The sequence below is a fragment of the Ixodes scapularis genome, unplaced genomic scaffold, assembly GCF_016920785.2.
Source record: "Ixodes scapularis isolate PalLabHiFi unplaced genomic scaffold, ASM1692078v2 PGA_scaffold8__174_contigs__length_109621045, whole genome shotgun sequence".
Lineage (NCBI taxonomy): Eukaryota > Metazoa > Arthropoda > Arachnida > Ixodida > Ixodidae > Ixodes > Ixodes scapularis.
In genome coordinates, this window is record NW_024609883.1 from 80,653,392 (window position 1) to 80,675,856 (window position 22,465).

General features: G+C 43.4%; 3 protein-coding genes across 3 annotated transcripts in view; 1 reads left to right on the plus strand and 2 right to left on the minus strand.

Annotated features, from left to right (window-relative positions):
- Positions 1–1,021: 1,021 nt before the first annotated feature.
- On the minus strand, positions 1,022–5,892 carry LOC8034877 (ADP-ribosylation factor-related protein 1). The gene is made up of 7 exons (XM_002410690.5): positions 5,646–5,892; positions 5,458–5,545; positions 5,276–5,358; positions 4,877–4,958; positions 4,299–4,369; positions 3,667–3,767; positions 1,022–1,334 (listed from the first exon to the last, which is right to left on the minus strand). Exons 1-7 carry the CDS (start codon positions 5,736–5,738, stop codon positions 1,247–1,249), a joined length of 606 nt encoding a protein of 201 aa, XP_002410735.1. The 5' UTR covers positions 5,739–5,892; the 3' UTR covers positions 1,022–1,246.
- Positions 5,893–6,212: 320 nt separating this feature from the next.
- LOC8034878 (neuronal acetylcholine receptor subunit beta-3) lies at positions 6,213–15,895 on the plus strand. The gene is made up of 7 exons (XM_040501675.2): positions 6,213–6,285; positions 8,125–8,273; positions 8,643–8,687; positions 8,767–8,873; positions 9,369–9,667; positions 12,924–13,127; positions 15,537–15,895. The coding sequence occupies exons 1-7, from the start codon at positions 6,213–6,215 to the stop codon at positions 15,893–15,895; spliced, it is 1,236 nt and encodes a 411-aa protein (XP_040357609.1).
- A 2,233-nt stretch (positions 15,896–18,128) lies between these two features.
- LOC8034879 (coiled-coil and C2 domain-containing protein 2A) overlaps positions 18,129–22,465 on the minus strand; it is a 29,386-nt gene continuing 25,049 nt past the window's right edge. Inside the window, exons 13-15 of the mRNA XM_029976897.4 lie at positions 21,273–21,433; positions 21,099–21,174; positions 18,129–18,947 (exon numbers count right to left, since the gene is read on the minus strand). Of these exons, the coding sequence (XP_029832757.4) occupies positions 18,759–18,947; positions 21,099–21,174; positions 21,273–21,433 (426 nt within the window). The 3' untranslated portion in view covers positions 18,129–18,758. The remainder of the gene's footprint in view (positions 18,948–21,098; positions 21,175–21,272; positions 21,434–22,465) is intronic.

Here is a 22,465-nt window from a genome sequence, read left to right on the forward strand (position 1 = left end):
ATCTACAAAATGTGCCCCACACCCACGGCTATTCTGAAAGTATACTGTAACTAACATCTATTTTTAGTTCGTCGGAGAGTTGGCCTCCGTAACACGCATGCTTTTCAGCAAAGGAATGCTTATATTGGTGAAATGCAGATAGTTCGCTTCAAATCCCCAGCAGAATGCTTTCTTTGTGTTCTATGTTGGTTTTGTCATAGCCTTAATTACAGTCAACATTATTACAGTTCCTTCATATTTAGCATTTTCATCTGCCTTGCTGGGAACAAAAAAAGTGCACGTTGGCTGAGGACAGCATTGAAAATTGTAGTGATGCTTACCGACACACATTTGTTAAGCGACGCCTATAACATAATTTAAAGTGTGCCCAGAGCTCTTGAGATCTAAAAAATATGCCACAATATAGTTGAATTACACAAATAATGTCATTTTCGTTACAAAGAGTGAGTGATGCAAGCAGTTAAGTCATGTTAAACAAGTGCCACCACTGCTCCCAAGACTATTTTTGACAACCTACCAGCTTGTGATAAACCTCCAAACAACGTTGAAACCGAAACTAGAGTTTTTTTGGCTATCCACGAGATAGTGGAACATAATCCTTTACACTAAAAATTTAATTTCTTGACAGCGCTTGAAAACCATTGATCACTGGTGATCGACGGCCTATAGGCGTGGTAAGGAAAGAGTTGAAGAAATTCAGAATGTTTCAAGTTTTCGAACAATCTGTCAAAATATTTGAAATCTTTGAGTTCAAACTTTTAAAAACCTTGACATTTTTTAATTATTCAAATTCGAACCTTAGCGAGGTTTGAAATTTGAAAAACCTTTCAAACTCGAACTTCGGGAGGTTCGCGACACAACAACATCAACAGACGTCATTCCCAGTAGTGGAGAAAGCCCACAACAGCTATAACTGTAAAACAGCCACAAACTGCACCTAACAAGCGCCCAAAAAACCAAGAGACAAGCAAGACTCATCGATAGCAGTCAAGCAGTTAAAAAGCAAGTAACCAGCGTACAGAGCTTGTTGCAGCACTTTATTGAGCGACGTCGAAGCTAGAGATGAGGCGACGCTGCCACCGCGACATCGTCGTGAACGACATTGCACACGCAGCAGCCACAGAACGCCGTCCAGGATCGGCTCTCGTGGTGGAACGCAGTCGTGCGGTTGTGCGCCACCTTCACGGGTCGCGTGGCGTCAAGTCCACGGAGATATAAATGGAGGAGCTCGACGGGGTCGCGGACGTCACAAAGACTCGCTGTTGCGTGCCGGCCGCAGGATGTTCCGCTTCACGCACTGGGTGATCCACTCGATGCCTTCGTTGATGCCTTCACTGCAACGACCCCCATTCGTTCGTTTGAAGTTGCCCGGTCTATACTTCGTTTCAAAATAACTTGGCGAACAGTGAAGGCTATGGCATCCGCAACCCAATAAGAGCATTGGAGTGAGGCACGTGACACCATGTCACGGGAGCGTTAGTGTCGCTGCCTCTGATACGCGGTCCGGAGGAACCGGCTGTCGCCTGCTGGTCAAGAGTCGTCTGCAGCGAAACCAACCAACTTCAAACGAACGTCCACTGTTGCAACATTGTCGTCTGCTAGAGTAGCGAGCTCTTCAGGAACAACCATACACTCAATTTACCCGCGAATCTGTGGCGGGTGCTAATGCGAAGTCTATATTTTAAGCAGAAGCGGAGGATTACATGGCTGCGATGGTTTAAACATCGTCCAAAAACCATGTTTTTCTCAGGAAAAGTGTTAATCCGTATTAAGTATCGTTGAGAAGTAACATGTCTTTGTCTTTTTTCTGTGTCATGTAGTGTTGCAGTCAGAAGAGTCTGACCACAACACTACTAAAAGAAACGCTGTTGCTGTGACAGTAAGGAGGGCACCCTCGTCTCCACCATGGAGTATTGTTACGTGGACGCTTTTACTGGCTCGATGGGGCCACAGCCTCCACAGCTTGCCAAGTTATCGTGAAACGGAGTATAGACAGTGGTGTAGTGCACTATCGCATTTCCGCAAAGATGAGAGGGGACCTTTTTGGTAACCAAAGTTTATCTTCCCTCATCTCCAATTTTTTTTTCTTTTTTTTTTGCAGTTTTTTCTTGATACTCTTCTATAGGGGGGTTTCACGTGACATACATCCGGCTCAAGATTTCACCGGTCGCCCTGTTGATGAACTCTCGCCTACGTATTTCTATGCGTGTAAGCAGCGTTTTTCTGCTCGCCTGAGGTTTTCTTGTCTTTCTTTTTTTTTTTTTACATCACGATTGATAATATGAGCCAGGGCTGTTGGAACATAAAAGTGAATCGGCTGGTACTTTATTTTTTCGCATACCAGTTTTCGTTAGGACTAAGACCCATCGACGACCGAACAGGCCCCATAGATGCTGACGGGTTCGGCTCCAAAAGGGATAAAAAGTTTAGTGAGTATGGGTTTACGCGACCCAAATACGGCTTCAGTCTCTTACCGAGTTCTATCCTTGACGGAGCCGCATCCCACGCTCATGCGTTTCACCGATGCTAAGAACGACGCCAATAGCTAAGTGGCGGACGCTGTTTGTCAGTGTGGCGGAACACAGCTTGCCGGAAGTGAAATGATGATTTGTGAAACTGCCCTATAGTCAAAACAGCAATGCACGGTGGTGACACACAGCCCACAATCATGGAGATCAAGAGAAAAAACCCAGAAAACGCATCCGTAAGCCCACAAAAAGGTCTTCTCTTGAAAACGTCACTTGTGTCAGGTTCTGGGCATCCGTTGCGGTGCAGACAGAATATTTGTGCAAAAACAATGCCTCCACCGTGTCGTCTGCTTGTTCATAATGATTGGGAAATTTATACAGGCATAAATACCGCAGGCTACTACCGAGGAAATGTGGTGTCTGCTTTTTTCTCAGAAAAACGAAGCACATCTCGTGAAGGCCAACTCCAACACGAGTAACTGTTATGCTTCAAGGTTAGAAACCCATTGCTATTAAGTTGCCGGCAGCTTAAGAAAAGTGAGGCACGGTTCGTTATGTTGCTGCTTTTTGCTTTGCGATTCATTCTTTGGTGCTCTTATTGAGTTATGAATAAAGATTGGCTGATTGATTGACTGATGTTGCAATCTCGTTGGTCGCAAGGCTGGGCAGAGATGTACTACTCCAAAAAGATTTCCGGAATACAAATATTCAGATACATTTGTCTTTTATGTGATGGGATATCCCTTAGATACTTCCGACGAAAAAAGAAAGCACCGGAATACAGATACGTGTATACATACAGAAATAATTTACTGTTCCCCAAACGGTGATAAGTGCCGAGGGTGCAGTTCGTGGCCAATGGAAACGATTGTGCTTGCGTTCCTCTTTATGTGCCAGTTTATACACCTCCCTTAATCTCCAGCCATTCGTCCATTCACAACTACCATCACAAATGTTGCAAAAAAAAAAGCATTATTGCTCTCAGTGAACCACCTAAGTAATAGAGGACAACGACTGCTTTCTCGATACAGAGAAACAGATACTTTCACGACACTGCCCAGCCCTGGTGCAGAGGAAGGACCAGATGTTTAGAAATCGCCACACCCTTTGGTGACTACCTATGTGATATTAAAAAATTGGCAGACACCTGCATAGCTTTCAAGTGCGCATGCCTCGAGACGGCTTAAGACGTTCTCACCCGTGCAGCGCGGACGCTCCAATCAAGTGACAGTCGCGCCGTCCAATCAGGTGCGAGCTCTCCCGGAAATGCTGCCGGATTTCGGCAACGCTGTAGCAACCCTGTTTGGAAGAACGGTAGTCAATGAGGTCACGGTAGTCTCAACCGTTTCGCGCGCTACGTGGGACGTGCGCACCTCGTCGCTTTAAGCGTGCTCTTGCCACGGGATGGGGAACGAGGGCCACAATCATTAAGAAAAAATTGTTTGGGATAGTTAAGAAAGTAATTCCATCGTGGTTTTTTTGGGGGGGATGGCGGGGAGTTAAACAGTCCCAATGCATGTCGCCCATTGTCGCCGCAAGATGAGAAGTTTGGCCAATGCAGTGCCACTGCTAAATGAGACATGACCGCACACGCTGGTATGATGCTCGACCAGATCGAAGTTGCAGCGCAAAGCTTTTGCTCCTAATACTCCGGGCCGCGGTGCCCAGACCCGCCTGGATAGCTGAGCAAGACTTGTGCAGTCAACAGTAGAACCAGCTGCCTTCGTACTCAACACGTTGCATCAATAGGGTGCTTTCGAATTTTGTGGGATGCGTGTGCTCCGCATTCCTGAACGGGCCAGAGGTTTCAACAGTGTCGACGCTACTCACAGCAATGTCTTGCTTGTTTGCCACCATGAGCACGGGTACGCCGTGGAGGGCGTCATTCCCTATCATTTTCTCTGGAGAGAAAAAAAGCAAAAAATAAACAAGTGTGCGACATGGTCAGAATGTTTGTTTTAAGAGAAGACGAAACATGCATTCCCCTAGTGGGGTGCAAATGTTTCCTCGTGAACTGTACATAGAGTTTCATGGGATTTCGATTATGAAAAATTTGCTTTTGGTCATAGAATATTTCGATGCTTCGTAAATGCTATTGAATTATATTAGAGTAGTACCTTCAGAACAGTGACTCTACTTGGGGCATACTTCTGAATTCAGTCAAAGCTATGGGCACCCGTGCTCCACTTTTTCTTACTTTGTGAGGGAAGTTGTCCCCAAGTGTAGCTATTTCACTATTTCACTACAAAAAGTGCACTTCAATATGTGAAAATGTTTTTTTGTACCTTCCCGAGAAGACGCAGACGACAAGCGTTATACAAGCATGCAAGCCAACAATCGAGCAAAAGTCCGGCATAGCCGACCGTCTCACGAGGAAGAAACAGTCGTAGGCCATGGAGGCCACATACCAAATGCCTGTTTTGATTCCTCTATCCTCGCTTCGTTGGAGGAGTCCACAACGTAGATGACAGCATGGGATTCAGCATAATACTGAAATAGTTTTTTTTTTTTAATCTTTAAACGGGATCAATATTAGATAGTTACACTCTACATCTGTTTCACAACATCGAAGAGATGAAGGTGAAATGAAAAATATTCAACAAGCAATCGCCACGGACTGGTCATACAATGTTCAGATAACAAAGCATGCATTTGACTGGCTTCCTTAGCATGCGCTCCTGACGAACGCCAGTCAAATAGGATAAAGGGGCGACCACATTCAGATGTAAATCTCAAAACAAGGTCAGTATAAAAAGAAATGCACGCGCGCACACGCACACACAAAAAGAGAAACAGATTTTATTTACTTTGTCCCAGAGGGATTGAAGCGAGTCTTGCCCGCCCAGATCCCAAAAATTGAGTCGTATTCCCTGGATGTCGATCTTGCCGACTGCACGAATGCAAATAATATTTCAACGCAACTTCTAACTTCTATATTATTACAATTATTATTCTAACTTCATCAAACGGCTGTTGCGCAAATCCTTACTGTTCAAGCCAACTGTCGTGGTGATCTTGTGTGGGTTCAGACCCTTGTAGCCCCTTGAAAACTTGGTTTTCGTCTGTTCAAGGTACGTCTGGAATCATATTATAGTCAAAAGCATAAGCTATTTCGGTCTGCAAACTCAACAAACACAATAATGCCGAGTGTTTTCGTTCGGAAAAAGTTGTGCTCACCGTTTTGCCAGCGTTGTCAAGCCCCAATATGAGCACGTAATACTCGTCTCGCTGACTGATGTATTTCCAGAAGCCGTGTAATAGTGTATACATGGTTGGTTTAAATTACTAAGGCTGGGTATTTATTTTTTATTTTTTTTTTTACATTAAATTAACAAAAGCAAGGTGAGTACATTACATCGCTGCCTGCTGGCGTACTTTGCGACCCAAGTAGTTGATCAAAGTTCTGTTTTTGGTCTCTGGAGCAATGTTGCTCGACGAACTTTTAGATTCGCCGTTACCAGCAGTTAGCCAACCGTCACCAGCACCCGTTAAAAATACGTGTTGTTTTTTGTTTTTCTTCATTTTTTTTTTACTTATATAGCATGCAGGACAATCTAAAACAAAATAATTAAAAAACAGTAATATAAAAAGGACAAAAAAAAAAAAAGCTGTACCAATCAAGCATGCGCAGTTGATCTGATATCCGAAACCGAAACTTGACCGTTACCACCTGCGCGTACTGCTTTGTGCGAACGAAGGCAGTTTCTAAATGGGGAGTTTCTTTCGCGAAATAACCCTTCCCAGATGGAACCGAGGAAATGTCGTCGGAATCTCTACTTATATGCGTTACTTTCCTGCATCTATTTGGCGGCATCAGGTAAGGCATCTGTGACTTTTGGTCAAAACTTTATTCCAGTACCATTGATGAAGTGCGCGGTTATATTAGTGAGACGCACGAAAGCGACGAATTAATATTAAAATCATATTTGCGAAAGGTGACTATCCTGGGGACTCTTTTTGTCCAGACACCCTGCGGGCGTGGATAAGGAACTAATTTACCTCTGGAGATATTTATTTTTCACGACGATATGTGACGGCCGCAGTGATGCGATTTGGTTCGAGTCATTTTGAAGCATGTTTTGGGCAAACCAGATTCATTTTGGAACACAATCACACACTTTAATCCTCATTGAATCCACTCGTTGGCCTATCCAAATAAAAGACCCTGGCCTTCACACTCTTGTGCAACTTAAAACATAATTCTAAACAGCAAAGGTAATTTAATTCTGCACAACAAGAACATCTTACCTGTAGAGATTTGAAGTGAGTTTGTGGAGAATAAATACGCCTTAAAACAAATTCAGGACAGCATAGGCGCCGACTACATCGAGCCCCCTCCCAGGAGCTCCTCGGGAAGAGCAATGTTTTGCACTCGCCAAGGAGCAACAAATTCTGTGCCCCCCCCCCCCCCCCCTTTTTTTTTTCTCTCTGTAATGTCCACTGGCAATGTATAGGTACAAATAAGAAAAATAGAAAAATAAACCCTCGCTTCGGGGATTTCTGGGTGCACGGAAACAAAAGGGGTGTATGGGGGGGAGGGGGGCTTGGCTTGTTGCCGTCGCCGTCGCCCCCCCCCCCCCCCCCCCCCCCCCCCCCCGGAGAAATTGAAAATTTCCCGTCTATGCAGTGCAGTATTCCCAAAAGCTTTCCTTCTGCTGCTCAAGTAAATTTCATTAGAACAGTTGAAGTTTATTTAGACGTAAAAATTAACCCATGGCACAGCCCAGCCACACCTAATCAAGTGAGTCATTAACCCTCCTTTCTTGATGCCCAAACATCCTTCCTTCAAATTATATTTAAAAAAACAAAAAAAAAACAAAAAAAAAAAACAACAAGACTGCTAATGATGCACGCGACTTGTCAGAGTCTCGCATGGTTGGAATAGGATAGAGCTGTTGCTCCCAGTTTCAGAGATCGAGTTGTTCTCTTCTTCTCTTTCCAACCTCAATCGTCCTCTTCCGTCTATGTAATAATATAAACGAACTGCAGTTTCTCTTTTGGAAATTTTACTGGCGTACGTTATCTTGTCAATCAGCATTTACCGTATTTCCTTTTTTTTAACTTTCTTTTTTTTCTTATTAATACACAACGCGCGGTCGTGCATCATTTCATCCTGGAGGTGTGTTTTACTTCTTAGTCTGAGGCTGCGCTGTGACGAAGCGACATACACAAAATCGCAATGTCTATATACTCCGCGAGCGTAGCTTCTCTGCAGTGCACGAGTGCCCGGCGAGGAGAGCACCCAACGGAGCTAATTAACCGCCCGAACTGCCCACGAATAAAGCCCCTTGGTGTGCACCGTGAAAAATTAGAAATCTCCCGCAACTTCCGAGCACCGAGTCATGTTGAATACGAAGATCATATCAAATCACAGCTTAATCTACATGGTAGCCGAAAGTTAAAAAAATTCCTGCAATCATACCGTAACAATTTCTGGCAGGACGCCACAACTATTGGTTTCAGTATTTCTCTATTAATAAAGTGTAGTGAACTCTTGGCGCCATGTTGGCTCAAATTTCTCACACATTTTGCTGAAATGTAGCAGGACGTAGCAGGGTAAGCGCTTTGGCGCAAATGGCGCAGGAATTAGTGCAATTTTTCTCGGGATAACATACATAAAGAGAGGCGAGTAACCATAAAGTTGTGCAATTTCCAGATGAGGGCTCCCAAGTTTCTCAACAGAAAAGGCTGCTCCAGCACTTACTCGATCCCACGAGGTACGACAAGGGAGCTCGACCGGTGCGGTTCAACTCAAACATCACGCATGTTCACCTGAACGTGTCGATACAGAATGTGGTTGACATGGTAAGAAATAGTAAAAACGATAAGTATGACAAGCTTGCAAGCATTCAGAAGTCGCTCTGATTGCCACAGAAATTAATACTGCACTCAAGTTGCTGCACTCAACTTGCTGAGTAAAAAATGTACACAAAGAAATACAAAAGTGAGCCTTTGCATAAACTAGGATGTGTGACTAATGCAGGTAACAATTTTCAAAATAAAAATGTCAACGAAACACGCAGAGGCTTCATTCTGGGCAGTGAACAGATATTGTTTCATACTAGGTCCTTCAAATGTATGCATGAAATAATGCAACAAACCGTGGGCAAATTTTTAGCAACTTTACAATGAACGCTTTCAAGTCACTTAAGCTACAGAGGATGCTACTTACAGGACCACTTCAAGCAAGCCCTTAAAGTCAATACGCTGATTGCAATGGTAAGTTAAAAGAAAAGACAAAAATTATTCAAATGCTTAAAAATTGTAAGCACTTAACATTGCTCCTCCACATTTTTAGAAATGGGACGACGAATTCCTGACCTGGAACTCAAGTGACTACGATGGACTCTCTTACATCATCGTTCCATCCGACAATGTTTGGATCCCTGCATTCATTTCTGGAAAGTATGGGAACTTAATATATTGTACTTTTTGTTAAAACGAAAGAGCATAATTCGCTACTCCTTAGGGGAAAATGGGTGCAATGTTCTAAAACTCTACAGTTTTAGCTCCCTTAGAACTCTACACTCACAATCTATAGGTTAGCGTCGACTCTGAAAATACGGTAGATCATATTTTTTATATCCTAGGCTATTTGGTTGTATACCACGATTATGCGGAGCGGAAGTTTGTCTGCTTCTTTTGCACGTGTTGCGGCGACGTCAGAACACCGAGCTCTGATTGGCTCTGATTGAAGGATAGTGAAAAGACCTCAAAGCAAGCTGCCTTGAGATCTACCCGCTGTCCTTCAATCGGAGGCTAACGGAGCTCGACATTCTGACGTCACCACAACCCCAGCAAAGGAAGCAGACAAACTTGTGCACCACATACTGCAGTGGGCTACACAAAACATCACGGCGAAAATGTCTTCCACATGGTTTAATGTCTTACGTTTGTCGCCCCGCTTTTCAGGAATGCAACCCATTATTTGCACGAGGGAACCAAAACGTCAGTCCGAGTGGACTCCAAAGGAAATGTGGTGATGCACCAAACCAAGCAACTGCAAGCTCACTGTACGAGCACCGTGGACGGATTCTCGAGCCTGCTCTATTACTGCACCGTCATCCTGATACCCTGGAACTACAAAGGCTCCGAGGTCAACATTCACGGTGCCATCGACGTCGCCGGGCTCCACAACGCAAGCTGGGATGCGTCCCACATCGACATGCACCTCGACGGGGGCACATTGCCATTTATGGGTACATATACCCTTACACATCTTTGCGGTTCTCCAAATCAGATGTTCTGGAAATCCGTACCACTAGAGCCACTAAGGAAGCTGAGCCTAGTTTGTCGCCACTCATACCCCGATGCTCTTCTGGGTGCTGCCATTTTTGGTAGCGTGCGCAATTGGCAATCATTACAATTAGAAAATGCGACTTCCTGGGCCTCGGGAAGTTTGGGCGATATCATTTCGCTTTGTCGTAGGCTGTTTTAAGATTTCTAAAGGACAGAAAACTGCTTCCTGCAAATTCATGTAAAGCCTTAGACAATTGACAATGATTTTGAGCACCAAGAAGGTTGGAGGGCCACTACTTTGAAGCGTAGTTAGGCTATTTAGCGGCCCTAGGTATACAGTCAAACCCATTTATAACGAACAGCAGGATACGCTACGATCAGTTTGATATAGCAAGTAATTCGATATAGCAAAAACCATTTACAATGAACTTCCACGATGCATTTGTTGTAAGGCAAAAGCTTCTCTTTCTTTCTCATCTCTTCGCTTCCGCCCTGTAACAAAGCGTTGAAAACTTTTTTTTTTGCATGCGTGCCGTTTTTTTTAGCTTATTTTCCTTTTTGAATTGCTTCTTTTCGTGGGCAAACAGTTTTGGGATGAAAGCTTTTTTTTTTGTGCATGCGTGCAAAGCATATTTTTCAGCTTTCTCCACTTCTAAATCGCTTCTCTTCAATTTTGTTTGCAACTTGAGCTTTCGAAATTTTCTTTCTTTCCTACTCTTGCTACCCGGGGGAAAAAAGTTTGATATAGCCAATAGGTTGTTCGTTATAAAAAGTACTTTTTACATGTATTTTTATTTAAATTATCTCAGAGTTCAATATCGACAATAATTCGCTGTACATGGGTTCGTTTTAAACGGGTTTCACTGTACTTGCACACCTTCGCAGTTGTTTGAATCTGATGTTTCTTGAAGTCGTGATGAGTACCACTTCTAGTTTCACTTAGAGCCACTAAATATAAGCTACACTTGGGAGTAGCGTAGCAACACTTTAGCTACTTTGTGCTTAAAGTCGATACGTCACCAGTTATCTGAAATTGCTAGAAATATTTTTCTCTCCTCCAGAAATGTTACCATGACAGAAAAAATTTACATCGCCCGAGCTCTGTGACACTCCACTTAAGGCCCAGGAATAATGATTTTCAAATTTCAGGTATTGCTAATTGCATTCACACTGTCACATTTTCAAACGGTGGGTATCGACAGTTGCACCTGCACCGCACCAAGAACCGAAATTGCTGCACCCACAAGATAATCAAGGAATGCAGTGGCGGTACACTAAGCATAGGTCATTGGTGACTTTAGTTCCACCAGTGCAAAATGTAGTGGTTGTACTTCCTTTTCTTCCTAAAAGAAATGTCATATGCATGCCTCCCAGGCTAAAACGAAGGGTGGGCTTTTCCACGTGCACTCTTGTGCTGCGGGGGAAGCGGTACGCAAGTGCCACATGCTGCGTGAATAGGGAATAGGCGAATGAGTGGCGCAGCCAGTTTTTTTTTTTGAGGGGGCGGGAAGGGGGGGTGGGATCTCAGGCACGTATTAAGGGGGGGGGGGGGGGGGGGGGGCATGGGGCCCCAGGCCCCCCCCCCCCGAAATCTTCCATTTTGCTGGGTTCTCCTCTCCCCTCTCCCCCTCATACAGAATTTTGTCATGGGTGGGCCCCTCCCCCCCCCCCTCCCCCCCCCCCCCCCCCCCCCCTCCCCGAAACAAAATCCTGGCTACATGCCTGTGGGATCTCAATGACAGGGTTGGGGGGATGGAAGTGGACATGAAGAGAGAGGGAAGCAGGGGGTTTTAACTTGAAGTACCCCTCTGCTTATGCCACTATATCCAGGTGAATGTAATCTTCCCTTGAATGCGGTTACTTGCTCCGAAAACCTGAAGCTTGTAGGTGTAAACTTATTTAACTTGAGACCAAGGAAGCAGAAAGGTGACAGATAACAAAGGACATATACACCCCTTAAAAGGATGCTGAACCGAAACTTGGAGCTCACAAAACAAGGCTGGAGCAATAAGTGGGACATTGCAAAACCCCAAAAAACATCCCTCATACAACAACATATCTAACAAATGGCTGTATTTTTGGAAACGAGGTGCGCGACTGAACACGGCCGACGAGATGTGTGACGTTGCAATTTCCATTCCATCTCCGCTTTGTTTTGTCCCCTCGAGCAGGTGAACTAATGCGAGGCCGCTTCCCCTCGTTCTCAACTGTTTGAATAGAATCGTGAAGTCACACTTCTTGCTTGATCGCACCCTTCCTTTCCACAAATATGGCCATATATTTGAGATAACAATATACGAGTGATGTATTGAAGTTTGGAGCATCCCGTTCAACACTTCTGCGGCCTCATTTTACGAAGTCCAAATTTCGATTCAGCATCCCTTAAAGGGGTACTCCACCGTTTTTTTCATTGTCTCCGATTTGCTTGAAATTTTGCTAAACTAACCAACAAACATTGCTAAAATAGTATCCCAAATATTAGGTCAAAATATTGTTTTTTCGCAAAGTTATTGAATTTACAGTTTTGGTCTTCACCATGTTTTTCAAACTGAAAGTCTCTACCGGCAACAACAAAGTGACGTCAGTGGAAGGCAGGGGTTAACTTTTTGGACAATAGAAGTTGTTCCCAACGGATTTGAAGCGGTTTCTTGGTGTCGAATGAGTGCTTTGGAAGCTCGCTCCCGTATCCGCGCTCCAGCACGGAACAAATGATTTGCATATTCTATTTTTAGACTACTTGCTCAACTGGCAAGCCCGCCTGCCACTGACTTCACGGCACTGAAAAGTGCGCAAATATTTGAATGTTGGTTTTTGCACCATTTTCATTTGCCGATTTCACAATACCTATTATGAATTTTGCGATGCTAAATAGCATACCGGAAAGGCTAAAGGCCGGGGAGTCAGAAAATATAGTTAGTTGAAGTAGCTAAAAAAATCGGTGGAGTACCCCTTTAAAAAGATGGCATCTGGTTGTCTTCCTCTTTTTATCTGTCTTTTATCTGCCTTCTTGAACTCGATTGTTTTAGATATGTTTGCCCATCGGCTTTCCCGAACATACTCTTCTTTTCCGAAATGCACATCCTGCCACGGTGATCGCACGAGTGCAGGCTCATATGACCTCAAAGCCCACAGTGCAAGTATTTGCTCAACACTAATGAACTGCAACGGACCACTAACAAAGCATCTTCTCCGAACTTTTGACATTCCAAAATTCAGAATTCAGCTTTATGCTCAAAAGGAAGTACGAGACCAGCTGGGACCGCCCCACGGCTGCTGTCGTCATCACCACCCTAATCATCTTCTGGCTGCCTTCATCGCCGCCGAAGATCACCCTCGGTGGCATAAGCCTGCTGCTCACCACTTTCCTGATAGACAGCGTGACCAAAGAGTTCACGGGCTCAAGCAACGTACCTCCCATCGGTGCGTTCCTCCATTCACTGGGAGGTTCCAGGACCTTGTTGACCGTGACTGCATGACAAACCCAGAGGGGCTGTACAAGGATGTTAAGAGGGCACACCCCTAGGAGGGTCGACTTTTGAACCCTTGGCTTAAAATTAATTAAATTTACAGGGTAGGCTGGTGGTCACGCTAGAGAATGCATAACAAAATTTTAGGTCTGTCGGGTAAATGAGAAGGAAATTAGAACAGCTTCTATCAGCAACACGTCCACATTGTTTAGTAAACCTATTGTCGGAAAACTATCACAATATTCAAGATTTGTATTCGCTAGATAAGTAGCAGAATGCCTAGGGCTATGGAAAGGTTTTTGTAAGAAGCCAGTCATTTCTATAAATTTTCTCTTCTGCAAAATTAGTCAACTTTTTGGTCTTCAGTGTCTTCGATAAAATGTCAACATTTTTTATAAAAGACATCTGTAAAGTGACAAAAGCAATCCATAGGCATAGCCACACTCCTTATTAAATTTCAGTCAGGAAAAGTGAAGAACGAGCCTTCCCAGTATTGCCATTATCAAACGATAGGCTGACTAAAATGGAATTTATACCAAAAAGTGGGACGGAGAAAAATGCGTTCAAACTGCTCCAAACCCTACCTTTTCTTTAGCTTCAGTGGACAGAAAATAATTTATTAAAAATTAACTGTGCAGTCTACACTAATGAAACTTTCTGGGAATACTCTCTAGATGTTGTTGGATGTATTTATGTAATTTTTCAAAATCAACTTTTTTTGCAGAAACTTTTTTTTTTGGGTAGTGTCCCCCTTTAAGTAGAAATGTTTCTAACTTTACACGAGCTTACAGGCGCTAATGGAACCCAAGTACACATACTCGCACGCAACGCCACCGACCAAGAAGCTTCATTGTCACCGAACAATTTCAAGGACAAAAGCAGACGTTTTCTTTGAGTATCTCCTTTGCAAAACTTGATGACGAAGTTGCGGGGATCGCGTTATTGCGTTGTCAACAATGTGATCCCCAAGGTTTCATTGTCAAGCTTTGCAATATCCTGCGGTGACAATATTCAAATGTGGCTCATAGAGTGGACACGAGCACTCTGCGAGCACTTGATTTGGGCTCCTGACAATTGGTGCTTCGACATTAGTGTTGCGTGAATATTTAAAAAGTAGTTCCGAATAATAGGCTATTTGATATTTGCTTCGAGATGAACTGCGATATTTGTACTTTTTGAAGTGTTGATCACAGTGGTTTGGTTAGCCCCGTTGAGCGCGCTTCTTGCCGAGCACCGGTGCACTGCGGAAAAGCAACGCCCGCAAAAGCGAGCTTCGCGAATGTTGCTTCTCTGCAGCGCACCGGTGCTCGGTAAGAAGCGCGCTCAACGGGCCTAACTTGCCGCGATCAACACTTCAAAAAGTACAAATATCGCACTCGCGTGCTTACACGGAAAGCACACTTTCAAAGTGGGATGGTACTTGCCCACGCCTTGCATATTTAATTAGAAACACTCTTTGTGAATGCTGGTATCTACTCTACAGCAAAACTTCCCAAATTAAACTGTGGCTATTATGCAAGCATATATGTTAGGCAGGTATTTTCTGACAACCTGCATTCATTATTCATGATTGTCTTTTCTGAAACTTGAAATTTAAAAAAAAAATATTTCCATATAACAAGATTTATAAATGCTCCCAATTGGGTACAGATGGGCATCCTTATAGTCAAAATTTTATGTCAAATGTGTCATTTACTTGTTGTCCCAATGTAGGCATTGGGCTTTCTGAGGCCACTGTCCATAAATATTAGATTAAAATGAACTTCGAAATAGATAGGTGCAAGCTTGGGAACAACCTGCATGGTTCAGTTGGGCTTTCGTTTTAAAGACTTAGAAAAACTATTTGACATTCGATTCGAAAATATATGGCTAAAAACCACTATTCGCTTTGAATTCGCATCAAACTCAAAATCCACTTTTTGCACATGACCACTTGACATGCATTCAGGTAGTGGCTCATGCCCCATCGCTGCGACGACACAAATGGCTGAACCTTAACATGAGCAACTTGGCGCGTGCCCTGTATTTTGCCAACCCCAATGCATGGCTATGAAAATATTCACTGCATATAATCAACCCCACATCACGTGGCCACTTGCTCTGGCTGCGAGTTAAGAGAACGAATGCTGCTCACTTTCCTCGAACATTTTTCTGCGACTGCACTTGTCTGCAGAAAAAAACAACTAACGTGTGTTTCATCGGTTACGAGTGTCGAGGAATAATTCTAAGTGGCATTTATTGAAAAATACAAGAATTGTTGAAGGCCCCTTTATTGTTGCCAGACTGAGGTTACGATTCACCTGTTTACCCACGTCGGTGCACTTCTTTTGCTAACCCCTTTTTCTCGTGTCTTCCGATTCAGTCACATTCCTGTGCCACTGCACAGTTCTGACCACTGCGTCGCTGCTGTGCGCCGTTGTCACGCTGAAGCTGCTGCACAACTCCCACGCCTGCCAGCCTCCCCGCTGCCTGATGCGCCTGCTAGACGGGCGCTTGGGCAGTCTCCTGCTCGTCGGAGACTTCAAACTCGCCGACCGTCAAACTGAGATGGCCCAATTGACGGAAGACGCGTCTCCAGTGGTGGAAAGGACAGTCTCTCGTCGACGGGAGTGGCAAGCCGTGGCCCGTGCAGCAGATAGAGTCCTCTTCCTTCTCTTCGCAACTTCGTTTGTCACTCTTCGCCTTTACGATCAACTGTACCATAATGTACTGCACGTGTGAAAAAGACTGGTCGGGTGTTGCGTGTTTGAGCTTGATATCGTAATGTTCGAATTGCGTAAATATTCAAATAGTAGTTGCAAATAATACACTATTTGATTTCACCTCGAGGTTAACTGGCATATTTATATTTTTCGAATTATTGATGGTGGCGGGGTAGCCCTGTTGAGTGCACTTCTTACCGAGCACCGGTGCAGTGCGGAAAAGCAACACCTGCAGAGCTGGCTTCTGAGGGTGTTGCTTCTCCCCAGTGCACCAGTGCTCGGTAAGAAACACATTCCATGGGGCTAAAACACCGCGATCAACACATTGAAAATGACAAATATTGGAGCCGCATACTTAGAAGAAAAGCACACTTCAAAGTGGAATGGTCACGCTTGTATCTGGTGTATTTAAAAAGAAACGAAAACTTCACAATTAAACTGGCTAATATGCATGAGTATATGTCACGTACAGATGCCCTGAAAACCCGCATCGATCATTTGCAACTGGAGAAACGGTATTTTTACATAGCAATAATATTTATAAACCCCTATCTTATAGGCTTAATTTTATGTCAAGTGTGTCATTCACTTGCCAATCCAATGCATGAAACTTTCTGAGGGCACAGTCGATAAATATAGTTACATAGATAAAAATTAATTTAGCTTGGAAATAAACAAATGAAAGCTTGGGAACCACCTTTACGAATTCAGCTGGGTTTTTGTTTAAGCATGGTGCAGTAGTGAAAAGCTTAGAAAAACTATTTATTATTGGATTCGAAAATATTTGGTTAAAAGTTAAAAATCACTATTTGCTTTTCTGAATTCGCTTCAAACATAAAATCCACTATTTGCACATGACTAGTAATGTTAGAGCAGCTTGATTGAGTGTGTTCAAAGTAGCTGTTACTATATATGTGCTACAAGCAGACTAGCTTATTCAAACATATATATCCTTCAACAGAGTATGTAATCAAGTCAGATTTGTGCATTAAGTAATGTTTACTTCCTACCAAAGTTGTAAATGCTACAGTGTTCCAAATAAGTTCCACTGTATGTGCTACAAGCAGACCTAGTTCATTCATGTAATCTGGTTATTTAGTGCTTTAAGAAATGTTTATTTCCTACCCAAGTCGTCAATATTAACGTGTTCCAAGTAGGCCCTCTGTATGCACTACAAGCAAATTTAGTTTATTAATGTGAAAGCATTAACTGTCTCATGGAGCGAGCTGACGTCATCAGTTTGAAACGCGAAAACGGCAGATAGTTCCCTTTGGTTCCATTGGCTGGCGTGCGTCGATGGGGCTCCCATTGGCCGCTGCACTCGTCAGTTTCCACGACTGCTCACCCCATGGCGCTGCGTGTTCACCAGCGTGCCATTGCTCCCCTGGGCACGGAGGGTCAAAGGTCACCTTGCCTTGGGGAGCATACGTGCTGACCGGCGACGAAAAGTATGCAGCAGGCGAAAAAGAGAGCGGACGAGCGGCTTGCATGCTTTCACATTCACAACTAATAAGACGTGCTTAGATGTACCTCAATCTTTTTAAATATATCAGTCCTTTGACAAAGTACTGTCGTGCCCGCTTATAACGAAATCTGTTATAATGAAATAGCGACTATAGCGAAGTGATTACAATTTTCCACTCCCGTTTGCACTTTAGTTTGTGTCTGTTTTGGCAAAGCAAATTGAGCGGCTCCCACAGATATAGCAAAGAGAAATTTTGTGATGATACTTATGTTACCTAGTCAGATTTAGTTTTTTTATCTAGTCAGATTTAGTTTCCCACCAAAGTCATTTGGTTACCCAAAAATTATTGCCTACACACTGAATATCACATGAACTTTATTTAAGATTTTATTTGGTTATACTAATCAGTAGCATCGACTGACTTGAATCTTGCTGTTTCCATGTAATAATTTGTTACCAGTGCTATTTGTTTGCTTTACCCCTGTTGTACTGTTCTTGGGGTAGTGGTGTTGCCTAATGAATAAAACCTAAAGCTTTGGCAATCTCCCTGTCGTAAAAAGTTCAAAAGATGATAAATAAAGAATTACTATTGCAGTAGCTGAGTAGTTAGAACCTTAGTGACGTTGCTGTGCCAAGACAGTTGATGGTGTAGCCCATAAAATATAGCACCTGGCAAAAATGTGTCTGGATCCTTGAAAAAAAAAATATATATATAGTTTCCTAAAATAACCACTTTTAATGTCAATAAAATAATTAGATGATTATTGGTAAGTAATGCCACCAAAGAGCTGGAAAAAAGTTTTATTATTGAGACAATATAAATAACGTTCAAGACAGAAATCACTGCCAAAAGACTCAGTGCAATACCTTGTAACCAAGAGTAAAACTCAAATTTCTGCCGGTCTGTAAATCCTTTCAGATAAGCGAAAAGGTGGGAAAGAGGGCAAGTAGGAGGAATTGGTAAGCACTAGCTGTGTGTCAGTTCTTAACCCACTTATAGTTGAAAAAAAGCCCAGTTTGTCTGCAGTATTCCACTCTTAGTACATCAGTGAAAGCAACGACTGTGAGGATATAGCCATAAAAGAATAATTCTGTGCCTGCTCAGGCCATGTGAGTACCTTGGAACTCTGCTTTATCTAAAGTAGAGCAGTGGAACTACAGTTACATACTCATGCTTATAGCACTCCCTCTTGTGGTACTAAGATGCATTTGAAGACAAAATGCTTGAGCTAAGGCCTTGGCATGGCCACCACTTCAAGCTGAAATGAAGCACCGAAAGGTATAATCTCGAGCTTGAAGCCTCCACAGAACTGCTAGCAAAGCGCTACAGATCACCAGACAAGCCAGGGTTGTTTCTGCGGTAGTGAAACAATTAAAATGGCTGCAACAAAAACAGCCCGGTAGCACGTCTCGCACCTCAGAACTTGCGGGAGAGTACAGCCACGTACACCCAGACGGCCAAGACGTTGGAAGGGTACGGATGAATGTGGACGGCCAGTGCAAACTCGGCGTTCTTTGCTTCTGTCAGATGAACGCCGGTAGAAAGGACGTTTTCGATGACCGTGTCCACGTCCGTGAAGCTCATGGAGAGGGGGAAGCCACTCATCTATACAAAAAGGAACCAAGAAAATTCAGCAATCCTGTGTGAATCAGCAATACAGACACGGCGATGGCTGTGGCAGCTTGTCGGACCACAATGTATCCTCACGCTTGGACATGAAGGAGCCATCGCCGATGCCTGCTTGGAGAGTAGCACATGAACTAATCTTATGCACATGGGAGCCCTCTAACGGACGCGGCGTGAGACTCGGGCGGCATGATAAGACGTCCCCTCAACTGCGGCCACCTAGCGGACGCTGCGCGAGACTCGTGTGCGCAGCTGTCCTCGACACGTGCAGTTTCTTGGGCGGCATATTGAAGCAGCTGGCGTGACTTTGAGGTAGCGCGCTCACCTCACAATAGACAAACCCGAGATCGAATCCTGAGAAAGCCGTGGTGGGCTTTAGGGATTCCCTTTTCCCACGTTTGGCAATATGGACAACGGACACCTTACAACTGCAACAGTTATGTCATTTTGAGTGGTGTGAAAAAGTGGATAACAGCTATCATGTAAAATGGTTAAAGGGGTACACTCATCTTTGTTTCCTGGGCACCGATTTGTCTTAGAATGAACAGATATGGCTGAACTTGTCCCCTGAATATTATGCCAAAAATAAAATTTTTTTATGAATTATATTTTCAACTCTGGTTACCAGTTTATATTTTTTATTCTTTCAAACTAGAAGTTTTTATTGGCAACACTAAAAAAGTAATTCCAGTGGCAGGTACAAATTCGCTGTTTGGACAGTAGAACTGATGGTGTCAAGGGAACGATGTGGAAGCTCACTTCATGGCTCGCTCAGCACCACAACATAAATGTGTGACATACTGCATTTTCTATTATAGGTTACAAGTCAAGAAGGTAGCGGCGAACGCCCCTCAAGGGGAACCATATATCCCTCCACCACCTCCGCATCCAATAGCGTCCCATCGTTTCCGTGACGTCACGGCCAACGCGCGAGGAGGGTCTTGCCCTCCTGTACATATTTGCTTTATCTTTCAACTTTTACTTAGCATTGTGGAAGCCACGAGAGGGAGATTAGAGTTTTCCCCCTCTGATGGAAACAAATACGACTTTCGGGGATTAGGTTCCCCCTCTTATGGATACAAAGACTGCTTTCAGGGGCTCAGTTCCCCCTCGGATGAACACAAAGGTCGCTTTCTTCAAAAGTGGGATCGGAGACAAGTTGGAATCCATTGAAGCGGAACAAGGAGCGTTTTTAGTTAACTCTTCTTTCGAATGCGGAGGGATTTGAAACGGGCGCATTATGTTTGTGGGAGGAGCTTCTCCCACCTTCTTGACTTGTAACCAACTATAGACTGCCCCCTTGACGTGCAAGTCTGCCTGGCAGTGACGTGCCAATGGAAAGCGTTGACAACTCTGAGCACTGATTTTGACATCCCCTTCATTTGCCATTTTCTCCATAGCCATTCTGAATTTAGTATAGTGTTCCGTAAAAATGGAACCCAGATACTCGGAAAACATAGCTAGTTTGGGTAGTTTGAAACAAAGGACAACACAAATGCAGAGACGTCTCAAACACAGCCGCTGTGTTAGAGACTTTCCCATGTGTGCGTCGTCCTCTAGAAAAACCGAGCCTCTGTTCAAGTCTCCGCGTTTCACCTTCACAGCTAGCTTCCACCCTCGTTTTTTGTATGTGCAAATTCTTGCAACAGGTTCGAGTATCGAAATTGCACTACAAATTGCCTCTTTAAGGCCTGTTCACACATATAGCATAGTGCTAAGGCAGCACTGAAACTATAGCTAATTTATCACTAATGCAGCACTGAATTTGTGCTGTACCCGTGCTGATTGGCACTGATACAGCATTTCATCATTACTAATTATGTTCAAGACAACGCTGCTACGTTCAAGGCAGCACCGCATCACCGCTGTTACTACAGTGCTGATTCAGCACCAAGACAGCGCTCAGCTGTACGAGTTAAGTAGCCCTTAGCGAGACGGCAATTGACATATGAAATCAATGCACAATCTGTAAATGTTTGGGGCGAAGAGAACGCCAGGAACCAATCGTAGCATATGTGCTAATGGTACTGCTAGCACGTACGCTACGATTGGCTAAACTTTAAATCAATGAAAACAGGAAAATATTTCTAAACATTACTGTTGTGCTATGCATAGGACGCCGACATATACCTTGTAGGTTGCCAAAATTTCCGAAAGTTCCTGGATGTCGTCCGTGCTCGACAGACTGGCAGCCATGGATTCCAGTCTAAAGAGAGATGTACTTTCAGGACACAGAAAACAGCGCTAGTCACAACTGCGTCAAAGGCTGTTGCAAAGCGATGGGGGAAACAAAACCAGACTTTCCTTGGAAGTATCTTTCTGAGAACTTGGCTGGCATAGCGGTTCCAGGATGTTCGAAACCTCTTTCTCCAATTCATGATGCTCTCTTTGAGGACATACTCAATCTTCTGCTGAAGTTGCTCCACGTAAGAGGGATCCGTGGCTTCGTAGACAAGTTCGCTCGGCTTTGAAAGAAGAATACAGCAGCAGCTGTGTATCAAACACTTCAAAAGAACAAACAGTCGTTCCTGCACCTCCCTTTTTTATTAAACAATGAGCTTAACCAGTGCCTACAGCTGGTTTACTACACATTCCTGCTTGCTAACTGTTCATGCATATTTGACTTCCACTTCAGGCATGGTAACTCTAAAAGTGGAGTGTTTCGTATGTTACACAAACTAGGGATATAAAAAAAATTTACAAACCTTCATTCTGGTTTGCAGGCATTTAGAAAAGGATGTATCCATTATGTACATTATAGAAAATGCTTGTTTTTAATTCGAAACTTTTTTTTCAAAGGGGGTGACTATTACATGAAAACCATCTTCTTTTACATGTTAATTGAGCTTGGCCAACATCTAAAGGTGGTTATTCAAAGGTGGTGCAGCTAGCACAACCTTTGGACAGCAGCTGCAAACGTGGTCATCCCTTGCCAAAGTTTCAATTTGCAATTTAAAATTTCAGAAATTTAAATTTAATTTTTGAAATTTTAAGAAATCTGATAACTAAAATAAATCAACAAATATTGAAACTTGCTAGCGTATATTTCCAGCTGTTAATTGTCCAAGGCAGGCTATATGCCATTAAAATAATTAAATAGCATTAAGAAAGTTATCTGCATAGGAAATGGTATCAGGGAAAGGAGTTTCCATTCGGACATGGTGTGAGCAGATAAAAACAAACTACTACCGTACAAAAACCGTGGAAGCGTCCTTTTTGTTTAAGCGCCTACTACAGTAAACCCTGAATTGAGCGAACTTCAAGGCACCCAAGGAAATACTTCATTTAACTGAAAGTTCACTAAACTGAATATATTCACTAGAATGTGGAACAGCATAGGGCACAGGATACATTGTGTCAAAAGTAAATGCAATTAATGAGTCATGTACATAGATATATACAAAGTGCATAACAGTTACGTTGCTACCTTTCTCAATTTGAAAAAAAAAATAATTCCATTTGCACCGGCACTCAGCGCATGAAGTAACAAAGCTGTT

Bases quoted from the DNA above. Each gene is read 5' to 3' on its own strand.
- LOC8034877 (XM_002410690.5), bottom strand. From the start codon at position 5,738: ATGTATACACTATTACACGGCTTCTGGAAATACATCAGTCAGCGAGAC. The intron at 5,546-5,645 runs GTGAGCACAACT...ATATGATTCCAG, and splicing joins TTGACAACGCTGGCAAAACG to ACGTACCTTGAACAGACGAA. The intron at 3,768-4,298 runs GTGAGTAGCGTC...TCTTCCAAACAG, and splicing joins CAAACAAGCAAGACATTGCT to GGTTGCTACAGCGTTGCCGA.
- LOC8034878 (XM_040501675.2), top strand. From the start codon at position 6,213: ATGGAACCGAGGAAATGTCGTCGGAATCTCTACTTATATGCGTTACTT. The intron at 6,286-8,124 runs GTAAGGCATCTG...TGCAATTTCCAG, and splicing joins CATCTATTTGGCGGCATCAG to ATGAGGGCTCCCAAGTTTCT. The intron at 8,874-9,368 runs GTATGGGAACTT...TACGTTTGTCGC, and splicing joins CCTGCATTCATTTCTGGAAA to CCCGCTTTTCAGGAATGCAA.